The sequence below is a fragment of the Aquarana catesbeiana genome, linkage group LG01, assembly GCF_042186555.1.
Source record: "Aquarana catesbeiana isolate 2022-GZ linkage group LG01, ASM4218655v1, whole genome shotgun sequence".
NCBI lineage: Eukaryota > Metazoa > Chordata > Amphibia > Anura > Ranidae > Aquarana > Aquarana catesbeiana.
The window spans coordinates 224,386,331-224,405,874 of record NC_133324.1 but is presented as its reverse complement, the minus strand read 5'-3'; the positions used below and the strand labels follow the sequence as shown (position 1 = coordinate 224,405,874).

The window sequence follows — 19,544 nt, the reverse complement described above, 5'->3', positions numbered from 1 at the left end:
CCCCCACATCTAAAGTAACCCCTGATATGTCCCCAGTGTCTCCTATTGTACATAAAAAAATCATTCCTCCCATCACTGATCCCATCCCCCCACCACCATCCCCTGCCACTGATCCCATCCCCCCCCACCATCCCTCTGCCACTGGTGTCATCCCTATCCCCCATCCCCTGTACTCCTATACAGTCCCCTCATCCCCATCCCCTGTACTCCTATACAATCCCATCATACCCATCCTCTGTACTTCTATACAGTCCCATCATCTCCATCCCCTGTACTCCTATACAGTCCTATCATCCCCATCCCATGTACTCCTATACAATCCCATCATCCCCATCCCCTGTACTCCTATACAGTCCCATCATCCCCATTCTCTGTACTCCTATACAGTCCCATCCTCCCCATCCCCTGTACTCCTATACAGTCCCCTCATTCCCATCCCCTGTACTCATATACAATCCTATCATCCCCATCCCCTGTACTCCTATACAGTCTTATCCTCCCCTGTACTCCTATACAATCCCATCATACCCATCCCCTGTACTTCCATACAGTCTCATCATCCCCATCCCCTGTACTCCTATACAATCCCATCATCCCCATCCACTGTACTCCTATACAGGGGCATCATCCCCATCTATTGTACTCCTATACAGTCCTATCATCTCCATCCACTGTACCATATACAGTCCCATCATCCCCATCCCCTGTACTCCTATACAGTCCCCTCATCCCCATCCCCTGTACTCCTATACAGTCCCATCATCCCCATCCCCTGTACTCCTATACAGTCCCATAATCCCCATCCCCTGTTCTCCTATACAGTCCTATCATCCCCATCCCCTGTACTCCTATACAGTCCCACCATCCCCTGTACTCCTTTACAGTCCTATCATCCCCATCCCCTGTACTCCTATACAGTCCCATCATCCCTGTACAGTCTTGTCATGCACATCCCCTGTACTCCTAGCAGTGTGAAACCAGCATATGTACATGGAAGGCTCCATGACCTCAATCACATAGAACAATCTGAATAGCCAATAAAAAATGAAAAAAAAAGCCAGTGTTGTATTTTACTTTAAAAATGCATCATTTGCATTATAATTTTAGCAGGGATGTAGAATATAATACACTGTACAGAACACTATCACTGACTTCTACACTCTCTAATGCCTGCTGCTTTCCGGAATGTGTGCTGAGATCGTTCTGTCTGCAACAGGGAGGAGGGAGAGGGAGGAGGGGAGGGGGGAGGAGGGGAGCAGCTCTGTGTGTTGTATGAAGTCTCAGGAACGAGCAGAGAGCAGAGAGCTGACATCAATCAAGCAAGATGACAGAAAAGTGGGTGGATCCAGACTCCAGAGCCAGACCATTGTCGGTATGACAGTACATGAAAGTCTGTAGACCCTCCCACAGGTAATTAACTCTATTTTAACAGAAACGGGGCACTTCTCAGAGGGATTAGGATTAAGCAAAAAAAAAAAAGAAACCCATACTTCTCTTTTAATAGATCTATGGTTGTCTCGTAATCCTGTTGACTCTCAGTTTTCATGTTTTTCTAAAACCTTTATGACCCTATCCAGAATTGATATGGCCTTGGTAAATAGTTCATTTGCCTCCACAGTGTTAGGCTGGTTTCACACAGGCGGTCTGATCTGGTCCGCCTGTCTGTTTTTCAGGGGGACCTGATCAGACCAGCCATTGCTCTCTATGGAGAGGCAGATGTCAGCTGACACCCATCGGCATCCGATTGAATGACAAAATGGAAATGGACAGGTGCTCCATTTCCATCTGACAGCTCCATAGAGAACAGCAAGGCTGTGTCCATGTCCGCTCTGCATAGGGACAAAGTCATCAAAATAGGAGAGGAACAGAAAAACATTTGTGGAGCGCTTAGGCTTGTGCATCCTGAAAACTCTCCACCTGAGACAAATCCCAAGCAAAGTTCTGCAACATGGTTGCAAGGAAATATTATAGCTGAATATCCTCAGGGTGGGAGAGGTGACCCAAAGCAGAGAGCCACACTACAGGTGCTGGCCTACAGGTGTTGCAAAATATCTCTCTTGCTGCCCACCAGACTTTGTTAGTACAGGGTTTGCCGCCCCCAATAGGAAAACTTACAGTTCCAGGTGCGGCAGTCCTGGCCTGAGAAGTTGGCAACCATCCAGTCAGTAGAGAAGTGAAGGTATTAAGTTAAAACCATCTCTGAACACCAGCAGATATTAGAGTATATAGTACTGCGATGTTCTCTGTGAAGTCTGAAAACAAGGCAGTGCTGACTTCAAACATAGGAGAAGCAGCCATGTAGATAGATTTCAAAATGGAAGTGAGTACTGCAGGACCACCCCTTCCTCCATCCAGTATTTCCTGTTCCTCTCGGGGCAGAAGCCCTTAATAGGGGTGACCGCTGCTGCTTCTTCAAAAGAAAAACACACAAAGCAAAGCCTGACACTCCCTCTGTGGCCTGTCTTAGAGAGGCATGTCTTACAGGGGCAGGGACCCCAAAAGCACAGAAATCTCCACATTAGCATCCAGCAGTGACTCCACTTTATAGAACCATTAAGCTGCAATATCTGTCATACATCTGTGTCTTTATGGGGTAGGCGCCCCCCAACCCCAGTCTCAGAAGGTAACCCAATGATAAAGGGAACTCTGAGGCCTCCATACACCTAATACATTAACCCCAACAGCTGTGGAGGGTGTTTTAGCCACCAGCAGGGGCCACCCTCTGGGCTGTCTTTTGTTTTTCTTTAGTAAACCTACTGTCCAACGTCTGCAGGTCCATATCCGGTTAGTAATGAGCTAAACCAGAGCTGTGTTCTACAGATGGCTTACATTTGCATTAAACATAATTGGTCATTGATGGTGATGATTATTTTAATGCATTAGCATTACTGTTTGGGATGCTTACTGTCAGGATTGACAAATGTATGGCTAACATTACTTGTGCTTTTCTGCTTTGCCTCACAAGAACTTATCAAAACAATGAAAGTATATTAAATGCCCAATAAATGGGTTTATATAATGTAAACAAGACTTTGTTTGTGATCACAGAGATGTCCATTCATTATGGAGTGTGGATCATGCCATGGCATGGCACCTGGGTGAAGACTTTCGCAAGGACTCTGCTAGCTGGGCAAAGAACAAATGTTTAGATTGGCATGAAAGTGACAAGCGTCTTCCTGATTTTCTCTCTGAAATCATTGATTGTCCCTGCACTATGGAACAAGCCAGAGCTGATACTGGGAGATTTCATGTACGTTATTTACAAACTATTTCTGTGGTCATAATAGAATACTTGGTGCATGACATAGCGATAAATTTAATTGTATATTGCTAATAATTTTGTTCTTGTAAGTATCTTGTACACCATTGCATATGTTTCATTCTTCCTTTGGCAGAATTGCCAAGTATGGGTGACAAAAAAACCTTAAGAGGTAACTCCACTTTTGTAGGAAAAAAATGTGCAAATTAAAAAAAAAAATATGTATAGCATATACAATTGTGACACAAGTCATATTGTGGTTGAATGTTATTAAAAATTACCTTTCCTTTTCAATCTGCAGAGCCGTAATTTTCTTTAAAACACAATACAATATGGCTACATGGAAGCATTCTGTACACAGATGGTGTACAGAATGCCCCCCAGATATGTAAATTCCTACTTGTGTGATTGGTGTACTGATTTTCACAGAAGTCTGCACAAAGATACAAATTCAATTTTGGGCATCCCCTGCAACAAAAATTTTAATAGTCTAAAGCCCTATACACACTATCAGATTTTCTGCTGATGTTTTCCTTCGGATTTACCAAAACCATATAATATGAGGTCAAAACTTAGGAGTTTCAATTTGTATGCAATCAGGCAGGCCCTTGCACTACATGGTTTTGGTAAATCTAAAGACAAAAATCAGCAGAAAATCTGATACTGTGTATGGGGCTTTAGGCACTGCAATTTTTCACATTAGAGCCCTGTAGGTGCAGCAGCTGATTGATAATTACAAAACCGCTCCCATACACAGTTATTTCTCCAGGATAACAAAAGGTAGGAATCTGCAACAAAGTTTGTTAAAATCATTGCAGTGTAAATAAATCACCCAGAGGGGAATGTTTTTCTTTTCAACAAAAGTGGAGTTACTCTTTAACTGATCGTGTAAAGTTCAGTAGGAAATACATTTGTTTTAACAGGGTTAATGGTCTACATACAGGTTTGATAAAATGTCTTCATGGATAAATATTTCTAAAGCTGGATACACACTATATAACGTTTGTTGTTCTATTTCCTTTAGATTTACCATCAACTATGTAGTGCTGGGGCCTGTCTGATTGCATACAATTGAAAGACCTCCTATTACCGTATATACTCGAGTATAAGCTGAGTTTTTAAGCACATTTTTTTGTGCTGAAAGTGCCCCCCTCGGCTTATACTGGAGTCAAGCACTTTTCTGGTGCAAAGAATGACATTTTCCGAGCTGACTTTGGGGCCCCGTATCTCGGGACCACTTGGTGCTAGGAACCCTAAATTTGGTGTGTAAACCCAGTGGAACTAGAACATATCCAAAGCTGGGGTTCCTAGCACCAAGTGGCCCCGAGATATAGGGCCCCAACATCGGTTCGGAAAATGTCATTCTCTGCTGCAGAAAAGTGCTTGACATTTTCCGAACCGACTTTGGGGCCCTGTATCTCGGGACCACTTGGAATATGCTGTAGTTCTTGTTCCACTGGGTTTGCACACCAAATTTGGGGTTCCTAGCACTAAGTGGCCCCGAGATACGGGGCCCCAAAATCTGTCAACTGTGTCCATCTGCAGCAATGTCATTTCGGAACCCTTTGGGTCCAGAGACCCCAAATTTTGGCTGCATCTAGGGGCACAGTTGGGGGGACCTATGGCTGCAAATGGGCACAGTGAGGCTGCAAATGGGCATTGTTGACCCTCTTTTTCCACTTACAGTAGCTGCGCATTTCTCACCCTAGGCTTATACTCGAGTCAATACGTTTTCCCAGTTTTTTGTGGTAAAATGAATTGCCTCGGCTTATTTTCAGGTCGGCTTATACTCGAGTATATATGGTATATGGTTTTGGTAAATCTAAAGGAAAAAATGTTTAGGTGCTGATCGAACCAGAAAGATGTGTTACCAAGAGTAGCAGCACCACAGCCTTCAATGATTTTTTTTTCTGTAGGACCTGTGTGTTACTGCAGCTCATACATTGTAACAATTATGTTTCTTTTTTTCCTATACTAAAGGGGACAATTGTTGTCCTCTCAAGCAGAGATTTCCAACAAGACACAAAATCTCTTTGTGCAATAATGAGCACCGTCATAGGTAAAAAAAAATGTTCTCTTTTAACCACTTAAGGACCGCCTCACGCCGATGTACGTCGGCAAGGCGGCACGGGCAGGCAAAATCACCAATCGGACCCCCCCCGGTGCCCGAGGCGGTCCTCTTTTGTCCCCCGGCGATCGGAGGTGAGGGGGAAGCCATCTGTTCGTGGCCCCCCCCCTCGCGATCGCCGCCGGCCAATGAGAATCTTCCTTTGCTGCTGTATGCTAAACAGCAGCAAAGGAAATGATGTAATATCTCATCGGCTCGGTATTTTCCGTTCCGGCGCCGAGGAGAGAAGACATCTATGTGAGTGCACAAACACTACACACACAGTAGAACATGCCAGGCACGCAAAACACCCCCGTTCCCTCCCCGATCACCCCCCCGATCACCCCCCAATCACCCCTCCCCCCTCCCTGTCACACTGACACCAAGCAGGTTTTTTTTTTTTTTTTTCTGATTACTGCATGGTGTCAGTTTGTGACAGTTACTGTGGTGGGACAGTTACTGTTAGCCCCCTTTAGGTCTAGGATACCCCCCTAACCCCCCCTAATAAAGTTTTAACCCCTTGATCACCCCCCGTCACCAGTGTCACTAAGCGATCATTTTTCTGATCGCTGTATTAGTGTCGCTGGTGACGCTAGTTAGGGAGGTAAATATTTAGGTTCGCCGTCAGCGTTTTATAGCAACAGGGACCCCCATATACTATCTAATAAATGTTTTAACCCCTTGATTGCCCCCTAGTTAACCCTTTCACCACTGATCACCGTATAACCGTTACGGGTGACTCTGGTTAGTTCGTTTATTTTTTATAGTGTCAGGGCACCCGCCATTTATTACCGAATAGAGGTTTAGCCCCCTGATCGCCCGGCGGTGATATGCGTCGCCCCAGGCAGTGTCAGATTAGCGCCAGTACCGCTAACACCCACGCACGCAGCATACGCCTCCCTCAGTGATATAGTATCTGAACGCATCAATATCTGATCCGATCAGATCTATACTAGCGTCCCCAGCAGTTTAGGATTCCCAAAAACGCAGTGTTAGCGGGATCAGCCCAGATACCTGCTAGCACCTGTGTTTTGCCCCTCCGCCCGGCCCAGCCCAGCCCACCCAAGTGCAGTATCGATCGATCACTGTCACTTACAAAACGCATAACTGCAGCGTTCGCAGAGTCAGACCTGATCCCTGCGATCGCTAACAGTTTTTTTGGTAGCATTTTGGTGAACTGGCAAGCGCCAGCCCCAGGCAGCATCAGGTTAGCGCCAGTACCGCTAACACCCACGCACGCACCGTACACCTCCCTTAGTGGTATAGTATCTGAACGAATCAATATCTGATCCGATCAGATCTATACTAGCGTCCCCAGCAGTTTAGGGTTCCCAAAAACGCAGTGTTAGCGGGATCAGCCCAGATACCTGCTAGCACCTGCGTTTTGCCCCTCTGCCCAGCCCAGCCCACCCAAGTGCAGTATCGATCGATCACTGTCACTTACAAAACACTAAACACATAACTGCAGCATTCGCAGAGTCAGGCCTGATCCCTGCGATCGCTAACAGTTTTTTGGTAGCGTTTTGGTGAACTGGCAAGCACCAGCCCCAGGCAGCGTCAGGTTAGCGCCAGTAGCGCTAACACCCACACACGCACCGTACACCTCCCTTAGTGGTATAGTATCTGAACGGATCAATATCTGATCCGATCAGATCTATACTAGCGTCCCCAACAGTTTAGGGTTCCCAAAAACGCAGTGTTATCGGGATCAGCCCAGATACCTGCTAGCACCTGTGTTTTGCCCCTCCGCCCAGCCCAGCCCAGCCCAGCCCACCCAAGTGCAGTATCGATCGATCACTGTCACTTACAAAACACTAAACGCATAACTGCAGCGTTCGCAGAGTCAGGCCTGATCCCTGCGATCGCTAACAGTTTTTTTGGTAGCGTTTTGGTGAACTGGCAAGCGCCAGCGGCCTAGTACACCCCGGTTGTAGTCAAACCAGCACTGCAGTAACACTTGGTGACGTGGCGAGTCCCATAAGTGCAGTTCAAGCTGGTGAGGTGGCAAGCACAAGTAGTGTCCCGCTGCCACCAAGAAGACAAACACAGGCCCGTCGTGCCCATAGTGCCCTTCCTGCTGCATTCGCCAATCCTAATAATTGGGAACCCACCGCTTCTGCAGCGCCCGTACTTCCCCCATTCACATCCCCAACCAAATGCAGTCGGCTGCATGAGAGGCATTTTCTTTATGTCCTCCCGAGTACCCCTACCCAACGAACCCCCCCAAAAAAGATGTCGTGTCTGCAGCAAGCGCGGATATAGGCGTGACACCCGCTATTATTGTCCCTCCTGTCCTGACAATCCTGGTCTTTGCATTGGTGAATGTTTTGAACGCTACCATACACTAGTTGAGTATTAGCGTAGGGTACAGCATTGCACAGACTAGGCACACTTTCACAGGGTCTCCCAAGATGCCATCGCATTTTGAGAGACCCGAACCTGGAACCGGTTACAGTTATAAAAGTTAGTTACAAAAAAGTGTAAGAAAAAAAAAAATATATATATATATATATATATATATATATATATATATATATATATATATATATATATATATATATATATATATAAAATAAAAAAAAATAGTTGTCGTTTTATTGTTCTCTCTCTCTCTCTATTCTCTCTCTCTATTCTCTCTCTCTATTCTCTCTCTCTATTCTCTCTCTCTATTCTCTCTCTCTATTCTCTCTCTCTATTGTTCTGCTCTTTTTTACTGTATTCTATTCTGCAATGTTTTATTGTTATTATGTTTTATCATGTTTGTTTTTCAGGTATGCAATTTTTTATACTTTACCGTTTACTGTGTTTTATTGTTAACCATTTTTTTGTCTTCAGGTACGCCATTCACGGCTTTGAGTGGTTATACCAGAATGATGCCTGCAGGTTTAGGTATCATCTTGGTATCATTCTTTTCAACCAGCGGTCGGCTTTCATGTAAAAGCAATCCTAGTGGCTCATTAGCCTCTAGACTGCTTTTACAAGCCGTGGAAGGGAATGCCCCCCCCCCCACCGTCTTCCGTGTTTTTCTCTGGCTCTCCTGTCTCAACAGGGAACTTGAGAATGCAACCGGTGATTCAGTCAGCTGACCATAGAGCTGATCAGAGACCAGAGTGGCTCCAAACATCTCTATGGCCTAAGAAACCGGAAGCTACGAGCATTTCATGACTTAGATTTCGCCGGATATAAACAGCACCATTGGAAAATTATGAAAGCATTTTATCACACCGATCTTGGTGTGGTCAGATGCTTTGAGGGCAGAGGAGAGATCTAGGGTCTAATAGACCCCAATTTTTTCAAAAAAGAGTACCTGTCATTACCTATTGCTATCATAGGGGATATTTACATTCCCTGAGATAACAATAAAAATGATTAAAAAAAAAATGAAAGGAACAGTTTAAAAATAAGATAAAAAAGCAAAAAAATAATAAAGAAAAAAAAAAGCACCCCTGTAGCCCCCTGCTCTCGCGCCAAGGCGAACGCAAACGGCGGTCTGTCGTCAAACGTAAACAGCAATTGCACCATGCATGTGAGGTATCACCGCGAAGGTCAGATCGAGGGCAGTAATTTTAGCAGTAGACCTCCTCTGTAAATCTAAAGTGGTAACCTGTAAAGGCTTTTAAAGGCTTTTAAAATGTATTTATTTTGTTGCCACTGCACGTTTGTGCGCAATTGTAAAGCATGTCATGTTTGGTATCCATGTACTCTGCCTAAGATGATATTTTATATTTCATCAAACATTTGGGCAATATAGTGTGTTTTAGTGCATTAAAATTTAAAAAAGTGTGTTTTTTCCCCAAAAAATGCGTTTGAAAAATCGCTGCGCAAATACTGTGTGAAAAAAAAAATGAAACACCCACCATTTTAATCTGTAGGGCATTTGCTTTAAAAAATATATAATGTTTGGGGGTTCAAAGTAATTTTCTTGCAAAAAAAAAAAATTTTTTCATGTAAACAAAAAGTGTCAGAAAGGGCTTTGTCTTCAAGTGGTTAGAAGAGTGGGTGATGTGTGACATAAGCTTCTAAATGTTGTGCATAAAATGCCAGGACAGTTCAAAACCCCCCCAAATGACCCCATTTTGGAAAGTAGACACCACAAGCTATTTGCTGAGAGTCATGTCGAGTCCATGGAATATTTTATATTATGACACAAGTTGCGGGAAAGAGACAAATTTTTGTCACTAAATGATATATTGCTCAAACATGCCATGGGAATATGTGAAATTACACCCCAAAATACATTCTGCTGCTTCTCCTGAGTACGGGGATACCACATGTGTGAGACTTTTTGGGAGCCTAGCCGCGTACTGGACCCTGAAAACCAAGCACCGCCTTCAGGCTTTCTAAGGGCGTAAATTTTTGATTTCACTCTTCACTGCCTATCACAGTTTCGAAGGCCATGGAATGCCCAGGTGGCACAAAACTCCCCCAAATGACCCCATTTTGGAAAGTAGACACCCCAAGCTATTTGCTGAGAGGTATAGTGAGTATTTTGCAGACCTCACTTTTTGTCACAAAGTTTTGAAAATTGAAAAAAGAAAAAAAAATGTCTTTTCTTGTCTTTCTTCATTTTCAAAAACAAATGAGAGCTGCAAAATGCTGACCATGCCCCTCAGCAAATAGCTTGGGGTGTCTACTTTCCAAAATGGGGTCATTTGGGGGGGGTTTGTGCCACCTGGGCATTCCATGGCCTCCGAAACTGTGATAGGCAGTGAAGAGTGAAATCAAAAATTTACACCCTTAGAAATCCTGAAGGCGGTGATTGGTTTTCTGGGCCCCGTATGCGGCCAGGCTCCCAAAAAGTCCAACACATGTGGTATCCCCATACTCAGGAGAAGCAGCTAAACGTATTTTGGGGTGCAATTCCACATATGCCCATGGCCTGTGTGAGCAATATATCATTTAGTGACAACTTTGTGCAAAAAAAAAAAATGTGTCACTTTCCCGCAACTTGTGTCAAAATATAAAATATTCCATGGACTCAACATGCCTCTCAGCAAATAGCTTGGGGTGTCTACTTTCCAAAATGGGGTCATTTGGGGGGGGGGGGTGTTTGTGCCATCTGGGCATTTTATGGCCTTCAAAACTGTGATAGGTAGTGAGGAGTGAAATCAAAAATTTACGCCCTTAGAAATCCTGAAGGCGGTGATTGGTTTTCGGGGCCCTGTACGCGGCTAGGCTCCCAAAAAGTCCCACACATGTGGTATCCCCGTACTCAGGAGAAGCAGCTGAATGTATTTTGGGGTGCAATTCCACATAGGCCCATGGCCTGTGTGAGAAATATATCATTTAGTGACAACTTTTTGTAAATATTTTTTTTTGTTGTCATTATTCAATCACTTGGGACAAAAAAAATAAATATTCAATGGATTCAACATGCCTCTCAGCAATTTCCTTGGGGTGTCTACTTTCCAAAATTGGGTCATTTGGGGGGGGTTGTACTGCCCTGCCATTTTAGTACCTCAAGAAATGACATAGGCAGTCATAAACTAAAAGCTGTGTAAATTCCAGAAAATGTACCCTAGTTTGTAGACGCTATAACTTTTGCGCAAACCAATAAATATACGCTTATTGACATTTTTTTTACCAAAGACATGTGGCCGAATACATTTTGGCCTAAATGTATGACTAAAATTGAGTTTATTGGATTTTTTTTATAACAAAAAGTAGAAAATATCATTTTTTTTCAAATTTTTCGGGCTTTTTCCGTTTATAGCGCAAAAATAAAAACCGCAGAGGTGATCAAATACCATCAAAAGAAAGCTCTATTTGTGGGAAGAAAAGAACGCAAATTTAGTTTGGGTACAGCATTGCATGACCGCGCAATTAGCAGTTAAAGCGACGCAGTGCCAAATTGGAAAAAGACCTCTGGTCCTTAGGCAGCATAATGGTCCGGGGCTGAAGTGGTTAATTTAATAAAGATGGACAATCTTTACTCAATCATTGTAAAGATTAGGTCAGTTCAACCTCCAAGTTTATGGAGGTTGAATGTGTGTTTTGTTTACACTTTACATTGTTTTGTGAATAAGAAAAGGGTGAAAAGGAATGTTCAGATTCCAACCAGCCTCTTGCCCACAGACCCCCAACAACCACTGAACCAGGGTTGCAGGGAAGGGAGCACGGTACTTTTCCAGGGGAGTGCCCCCTGGGAAGGTCCCCATATGTTGAGGGAATGAGGTATGGTATTGTTCAGGAGGGAAAGGATGCCTGTCCATCCCCTACTTTTCATTTCCTGCCAGGCTGCATGAACAAATAATGGTCTGGTGAGATTTTTTGGGGGGCGGGACTCACCCCTTTTTTTATTATTTTGCATGGGGGCCTCCTTAAAAATTATACTGGACCTGGAGAACCTGATATGAATTTTGGGGGGAACCCCCACATCCTTTATTTTTTTAACTATCCGCAGACCCTCTATTTACATTGCTGTGGAATCCCGGCAATTATTAAATAAATTAATTGAAACTAATGGGGGTCAGGTAATGTCACTGGCTTCTAAGGCCATGACAGATGCAGGCACCAACTACTTACGTAACAACCCTTAACAACAGAAGAAGGCAGCTGCCATATATATATAGTAGCAGATGAAAAAGCAATTGCTATACGTGATGTCTGGCATCTGCCAAACAGGCTGAAAGTCTGGCATTCAGACAAATGCCTCAACAAGGTTGGTCCCAACCAAGTGTAATATCTACTATATGGCCTAAGCACTACTCATGTGACATCTACCGTAGGAAAAGACCAGAGTTCAGAATGGGTATTTCACCCTATTAAATAAGGTCACACAATGAAATAGCTAGGCTTTTGGTCATGTTACAAACACTGGAAAAAGCCTACAGCAGCTTGCTCTCCAGCAAGGGTAAGTATTTCAACTTTTTTTTGCTCATTTTACCTAATCCAGACAGTTATCACCTTTTATCATAGAGTATAAGTCTACTAGGGGCAAAACTTTAATTCTTTAAATCTGGAAAATGAAGGACAGTTTTAATACTATACTATAATATATAATTACAATTGCTGAAATTGTGTATCCCAAACATTTGGCCTCTGTCGCCTATTTAAAAATCGATGCCTGGTAACAGTGCAACAAGACGTACAACTATTTACAATATGTGTAATGCTATAATACAGTCACATTTCCAATACTTAATAACCAGAATTATGCTTCTATGTTGCAGCCAGATTATGGATGTAACATAGAGACTGGAAGCACATGTACTTACCATCCTGGAGCTGTGCACTGTGTCAGAGGCATCTACGGCAGGTAACTTTTATTCCAGTATTCTAATATTTGCTGTAATACATTATATCATAATCTGTAACAGACCTTTATGGGCTTGCGCATCATTACACACAACCAGTGTAGCATAGGTGTAATTATATGATTTCCTATAAAGGAATATGCAAGGCAGATTGCAAATGACCACAAAGACTAGGGAATGCTCAATCATAAAAGTTGCAGATCCTCTGACTGAACCCATTCATAATGTTGCTCAACTTGAAACCTAGTCATTCTGACAACAGTCAACTGTTCTGCCTTGTCTGCTACAAATCTTTATCTAAAACATTGTTATGAAATTATGACTCTAGTAATATGTGAAATATACATGCTATATAAAAATAATAGTTTTGAGATACATAGAAATGCAAGAGAAAATAATCAAAGCAATATACCGCTAACGATAAAATGTTCTTTTTTTTTCAGTCCCACCTTTGCAGCAGGTCAGCAGTGCTGTTATGATAAAGATGGTTTCCAAGTCCTCACTAGTGATTCTATAGGGGGTAGCACTCCTGATCGAGGTCATGACTGGGGCTCCCCGCCATACAAGAAGCCCCCGAGAGTACCAGGCTTTTCTCATTGGCTCTATGATGTCATCTCTTTTTATTACTGTTGCCTGTGGTCAAATAATTGTGACTACTATATGAAACTCAGGCCTTCTAGTGACTGTCGCAAGTACAAACCACCAAAAGTTGGTAAGTACCTATTTGTTACTAGTTACAAATATAGAATTGAGTTTGGTGCCAGGTTTGTGGCACAAGCTAAAGAAATATTACAATATCAGCATAAACTATAGATAAAGTTAAAGCTGAACTCTTTTCATGTATGCTGAAGCATATATAAAATACAGGTATATAGTTGTTAAAAAGAATTTTATGTATTTCTAAAAGCAATCAATGTAAGTATATGTATTTGTGTTGGTTTCAGCCCTGTACTGTAAAACTGAGGGCGAAAGGAGCATCAGTGGGGTCAATCACTTAGCTGAAGTTCGGGAGGGGAAAGCAGAAAGGGTAGAGGATTGAGCTCATTAGGTAGCTGTCATTGTCCAGCCACAGGATGGGGCAGAAAGGTGATCTTGTGGTATTGCTCTAAAGCAGAGAGAAGTCAGGTCACCGACCCTTTTTCTGGTAAAACAACTTTCATAAAATATTTTAAATGTCCAGTTGGCTGCAGTTCAACTTTAGGTGTAGCCTTACATGGACCTTTACAACATTTATAGACCTCAAGGTCCTTCTGTGAACTACTTGGCTGAAAGACTACATTTTGCGGTATGTGAGCGGAGCAAGGCCAGGGCATCACTGTCCACTGGTTATTCAACTGTGAAAGAGTTTTTTCAATGAATGTAGACTAAATGTTGCACAAATTTCATAGATAATCTCATAAGTTCAACTTTTCAAAGGTCAAAACAGAAACAAATGATTCAACAAGCTTGCATTTTTTAAAAATTTTATAGCAAATAGTTGTGTGAGCTGTATGCAACATGGTGATACTGGGAGATTCATATTATTGCATGCATGGGTTAATTCAAATATTTAAAAAATGAAAACATATTTTTTGAAAAAAATTCTGAAACAGAAATCACCCATATGCTTCAGTGTTAACAATAGCAAGATTTGTTGTATAAAAAAAATCGTATCCCACCACTAGAGTTTTTTTTTTTAAGTTAAATGTTTATTGTGTACTTCAACAAGACCAGAAATCTTACAAAAAGGGAATAATGATACAATACTGCAGCCTTTAACACCGTGCAATCAGAGCAGGACGAGTCAAGTGCACCACTAGAGTTTGACCAGATTGATCTGTAACAAGAGTCTTTATTTTCCAAAAATGTTAACACTGCCTAGAATAGAAATTGCTGAATTGAAAGCTAACAAAAGATTTGTGAGATGCTACCAAAATTAGTTTTCAGGCTATAATAAAAGAATCTCATAAATTAATAAAAAATAGCTTGACCCATTTAAAAACATGTATAAGGTTGACCCAGTTTATTAAAGCTATTATTCGTGCCGCGCAGAGACATGATGCTGCCCTAGGCACTCATGAATGATGATTCTCTTGTACAGGCTCCACCCATTTTATCATGTAATTACTATTATAAAAAATGAAATAAGAATGGAATATTTGAAGCAGCATGCTGTCTGCTTGATATGCAAAGCTAGTTTTCAATTGCAGAAACCACCAAGCCATATCTATTATACAAGTAGTGTTCACTGGGGCGAGAGCTGATGGTAGCAAACCTAACCACCAGTTAAAGCAGGAGCTCAATTGGTTTTGAATTTCTGTATGTGAGCTCACATTCTGAGTTGCCAAAGTGCTTTCATCCACTTGTGGACTGGCTGGAGGTAAATGGTGCTTGGCTGTGGAATCCTATTATGAATTTGTTTTACAAAGTAAAAAAATAAATGTACACATCTGCTGTCCCCCGCCAGAGCTCACCACCTGACTCCCCCTTACAGCCTCTTCATTCCCTGCTCCCTAATGTTTTTTGCTACGTAAAAAAAATTGTGCACAGGCAGCCAGACAAAGCAAATGTGTGTTTTTTTCTTTGGTGGTGCCACCATATGGAAAAATATGGTCATAAGCCCCTGACCATTACATCTTTCAAGACCATTGTAAAAGTTATATACAGTTATAAGCAGTGACCTGTTTGACAGTTCAAAGTAAAAGATGATGTGCAAAGCGCAGTGGCCAATGGCAACACAATTTTAGTTTAATGCTATGTACTGCAGCACTTTGCCATGTTTCCTAACATTCGAAGATTGAAAAAAAGGGACACATAGCAAAAACTATGTAGGCAAAGAATACACCCCTGTCACTCTCTCGTTATGTGGACCATAAAAAAGTGATATGCAACAAAATATTGATTAAAGTACATTTAAACCTTTGTACTGTTTTACTTTATTAGGCTGCCCCCACGGTGTCCACTTGTATTATCCTTACTTTTAGCCTCCATTTTGTGATCTTCACTGTCCTGCTGGCCACTTCATACTGCAAGCTACTACTTGAGGTCGCCATGAGTATGGTGGTTTCCTAGAAATGGGGCTACAGCTTGCATGTGCAGTGCAAAATGTCCACTTTTGGGGAGAAAGGCTGTGCCGGTCCAAAAGGGGCTACACAGTGAATATTGCTGGATTAGGGCAAAAGGTAAGTAGAGAGACCCAGTGAGCAGCCCTCAATGGGGCGGGAGCAACTTATTAAAACTGTGCAAAGTTTTAGAAGTATTTTTTTTTTTTTTTAGCAATACTTTTTTTTTCATATTGGCTTTTTAAACTAACAATGTATAGTTAGAGGTTGAATAAAATGTTTAATGTAGGAACAGACTTTTGATAATTAAATAATACTTTATAATAATTTGTGTATGGAAGTCTATGTACTAAAAAGGACAGCGGAACAACTGATAAAGGAGGGGGTAGAAGAATTTGGTACAAAAAAAGGGTCAGGCCCTTCAAAAAAGAAAACCAGTTGGAAGCTATTCTTTGCAGATTGCAAATTTGGTTAGGGTTCCTATGAGCTTGTTATCAATTAAATATGGAGGATTGTCACTTGGAGCACACTTTCATTGACAAAGTATTTTTTTGAACTACTGTGATTTATGATTTCCTTCAGTTTGGACTATTTATACTTTTAGACTTTATTTGAATATATTTTCAACAATTTATTTTTCTGCAATATGTGAAATGTTTTAGGTAACATAAGAATTGTTTTTGAATAAATTATTACACATTTACACATTTTTTATGGAGATTTTTATTGCATTTGATTAATATGACATTTGCATAGATCTTTATGAAGTTTTGTGCAGCACATTTATACACATTCTCACACCTTCAGGTAATCCGGGGTGTATGCAGCTATAGTTAGCAATATACAGGGGCTTTATCACAATCATATATGCCAGTAAACAGTGCAGTTTTTTTTTTACTTCTAAACCTGTTGTAGGAGGAGAACATATAAAGTGAAATGTGTGCTCTGAACTGCTCACAGCCTGTGACTGTTTTTGTTTATGCAATACCTCCATCTAGTGGTAAAAATAGGTTTCATTACACTCAATTTGTAAAACAAGCTCTTCAATATAATGATTACATTAAAGAAAAATATGCTGCAAGATAATGTCCCAATTTAGTACATGTAAAATATATGCTTCAAATGTACTGTAATCATTTTGCATTACATATACAGACCTTTCAGCACATCACAAATAATTCTCTCAAGAATTGAGAGATATTGTTCTGGACACTTGGTCCATTAATCAAAAAGAATATAGAATGTAGAATATATACAGAATGTAGAATATATAAAAACCATACAGTACCTCACAATGTTTTGAGATGCAAACGAGGAACACCTATTAGCAAAAGTATATAGGCTTAGGACACACACCCCTGCCACGCCCCCTTAAAGGAGAATTCTACAAAAATATGATTGGGTAAACCCAAGAGGGTTTTTTTTTATTTTTACTACTACTGTTCCTTTATACTGGCTTTTTACATTTACAAATGCATCCATTTAGAAATTGGATGAAAGGTTTAGCACTGGAAAACACTTTTTGATGGATAAGTAGTCCATTTTTTATACAAATATATAGATCCGACCACAGTGAGGGATAAATGAGGATGAAACAGGGACAGAGGGACTTTGTTCCAAATCAGGGACAGTCGCTCAAAATCAGGGACAGTTGGGAGCTATGTAAAAACCTGTTCACTGTCTGTGTTACAAAGGTAGAACTTGAAGTAGAAGTTGAATGACAAGAATAGAGTAGTAGAAACTGAAAGCTAACTATGGGAAACCAGTAGCTTCTATGTACTTGGGGCAGAGCCGTACTGGTAGGTAGTAACTCTGGCCATGTCCCCATCTCTGAGATCTCCTTTCACTTGTCTAATTTCACTAGTCTAAGAAACACAACAGGAAGTAAGTAGAATTCTCTCTATATTGAGGGGCATACCCATCTTTAATCCATTGTTACTCGAACAGTTGTCAGCATCAGAAGAAAATTAACTGTCACCTAATTTATTCTGATGACAACTGTAAAATGTTGTATTTCTCATCACTTTCTGTCGCAGTAACAATGGTCACCAGGACAAATAGAGAGGGGGTGAATTTCCCTAGCTGGAACACAAATATGTAACCTAACACAAGCATTACTAATTTACTAACACACATATCAGTCTGGATGCCACACTACTTCCTCAAACTCAATCTATCCAAAACTGAACTTGTAATATTTCCTCCCCCACGTGCCTCTTTCTCTGACTTCTCTGTCAAGATCGATGACACTATACTATAACTATAAACCCATTCCTGCATGCAAAGGTACTAGGTGTTAACCTGGCCTATGAATTATTCTTTTGGTAGATAAATAGTGGGAAACTGTTCTCGCTATACAGTATATAAACAATTCATCTTTTTATAAAGAAAAAGATTATTAACTAAAACCAACACCCCAATATGCAAGGTATTTTGTATATAGTTCAACCACTAAAGATCAATATACAGTACATGTCTATCTATCTATAAATATATATATATATATATATATATATATATATATATATATATATATATCTGGTAGTTGTACATAATAAGCCTCTTCCATTTATTATGGCTTGTCATCACTGGGAGGTATACAGGAAAAGGCAAGCAGGTCAACAAGAAAAAGGAGACTTTTTTTTATTTCACTTTCAAAATACATAACTGATTCCTCACCTATATTTCTTAATATAATCTATAAATATTCCCTTCTTTATATTTGCTTATACAGTATACTCATCCCATACACTACTGCAAGATTTTTGTTTCTCTTTGGAATAACTAAATTTCAAATGTTCAAAACCTATTTATTCAATTTGCTATTTCTTTTCCCTTTTTGCCTTTATCAGTAATCATACCACTACCTCCAATCGCTACACTTTTTCCTGACTAATATATCCAGCATTCCCCATCTCTTTTTGGCAGTGCCCTCTAATTTTCTTTTCCCTATTTTGTGTGTTATGTACAGAGAATTATGGGGGTTTAAAAAAGTAAAGATAATGATTATAACTACTGAGCCACTATACTGAGATGAAGAGTACACCAGTTTTTGTTTTTGTAACTGCATTTGTTATGTTTTTATGTTGCAGCATCTTCATTTGGGGATCCACACTTTATCACTTCTGATGGGTCTAATTTCACTTTCAAGGGTAGAGGGGAATACATATTGATTGAATCCACTAATCATTTACTTAAGATTCAAGGCCGCACTCAGGCTGCTAGATTTGAAAATGGTAAGTGTTTGCCACCTGGTATAATATTTGACTGATGTAAAATTACTCTGTTGTCAGACTTGTCAGTAATATTGCTTCTCAGGCCTACGGAAGCACAAAAGGTTTAAAGTGGATGTAAACCCTCACATACTGTATACCCAGTGAAGTGAATAACCTCAGATGATACAGAGATTAAACAAATCCTCCTTCATAAGTTTTACTTGTATATCTGCAAAACCTTTCTTCTCTACTTCCATTCAAAAGTGCTGAATTTAGATAAACTCCTTCTTAATCTGTCGGTATCACAGAGGGAGCTGCAGTTAGAGGAACATGCAGAGCTGTGTTGTGAATAGACAAACTGTGTGCTGAGCTCTCCTCCACCATCGCAAATTTATCTCATGTGCCAGAAAAAATTCTCAGAAGTGACACATGCTGATAACAGAGGAACAAAGCATCAGGGAGAAATGACACTTAGAACTTTGGAGAGAGACCGGTAAACACTACAGATACATGTGCTTTGTTCAGATTTCATGCATCCCACTTTAAGGGATGCCCAAAACTGGATGTAGCACCCTGGGGTTTAGTCAGGGAGCTCCTTACAAATTTACTTGCCAAGAGTAGTCATCTTGGTTGATTGATGGAGATCTATTGATTTCTCCCTAAGTT

At 41.0% G+C, this 19,544-nt stretch overlaps 1 protein-coding gene across 1 annotated transcript in view; it reads left to right on the top strand.

Moving 5' to 3' along the window:
* Positions 1–19,544, top strand: part of SUSD2 (sushi domain containing 2) — a 351,916-nt gene that overhangs the window by 222,951 nt on the left and 109,421 nt on the right. Inside the window, exons 18-21 of the mRNA XM_073625468.1 lie at positions 3,049–3,250; positions 12,539–12,624; positions 13,066–13,334; positions 18,756–18,899. Coding sequence (XP_073481569.1) covers positions 3,049–3,250; positions 12,539–12,624; positions 13,066–13,334; positions 18,756–18,899 — 701 coding nt within the window. The remainder of the gene's footprint in view (positions 1–3,048; positions 3,251–12,538; positions 12,625–13,065; positions 13,335–18,755; positions 18,900–19,544) is intronic.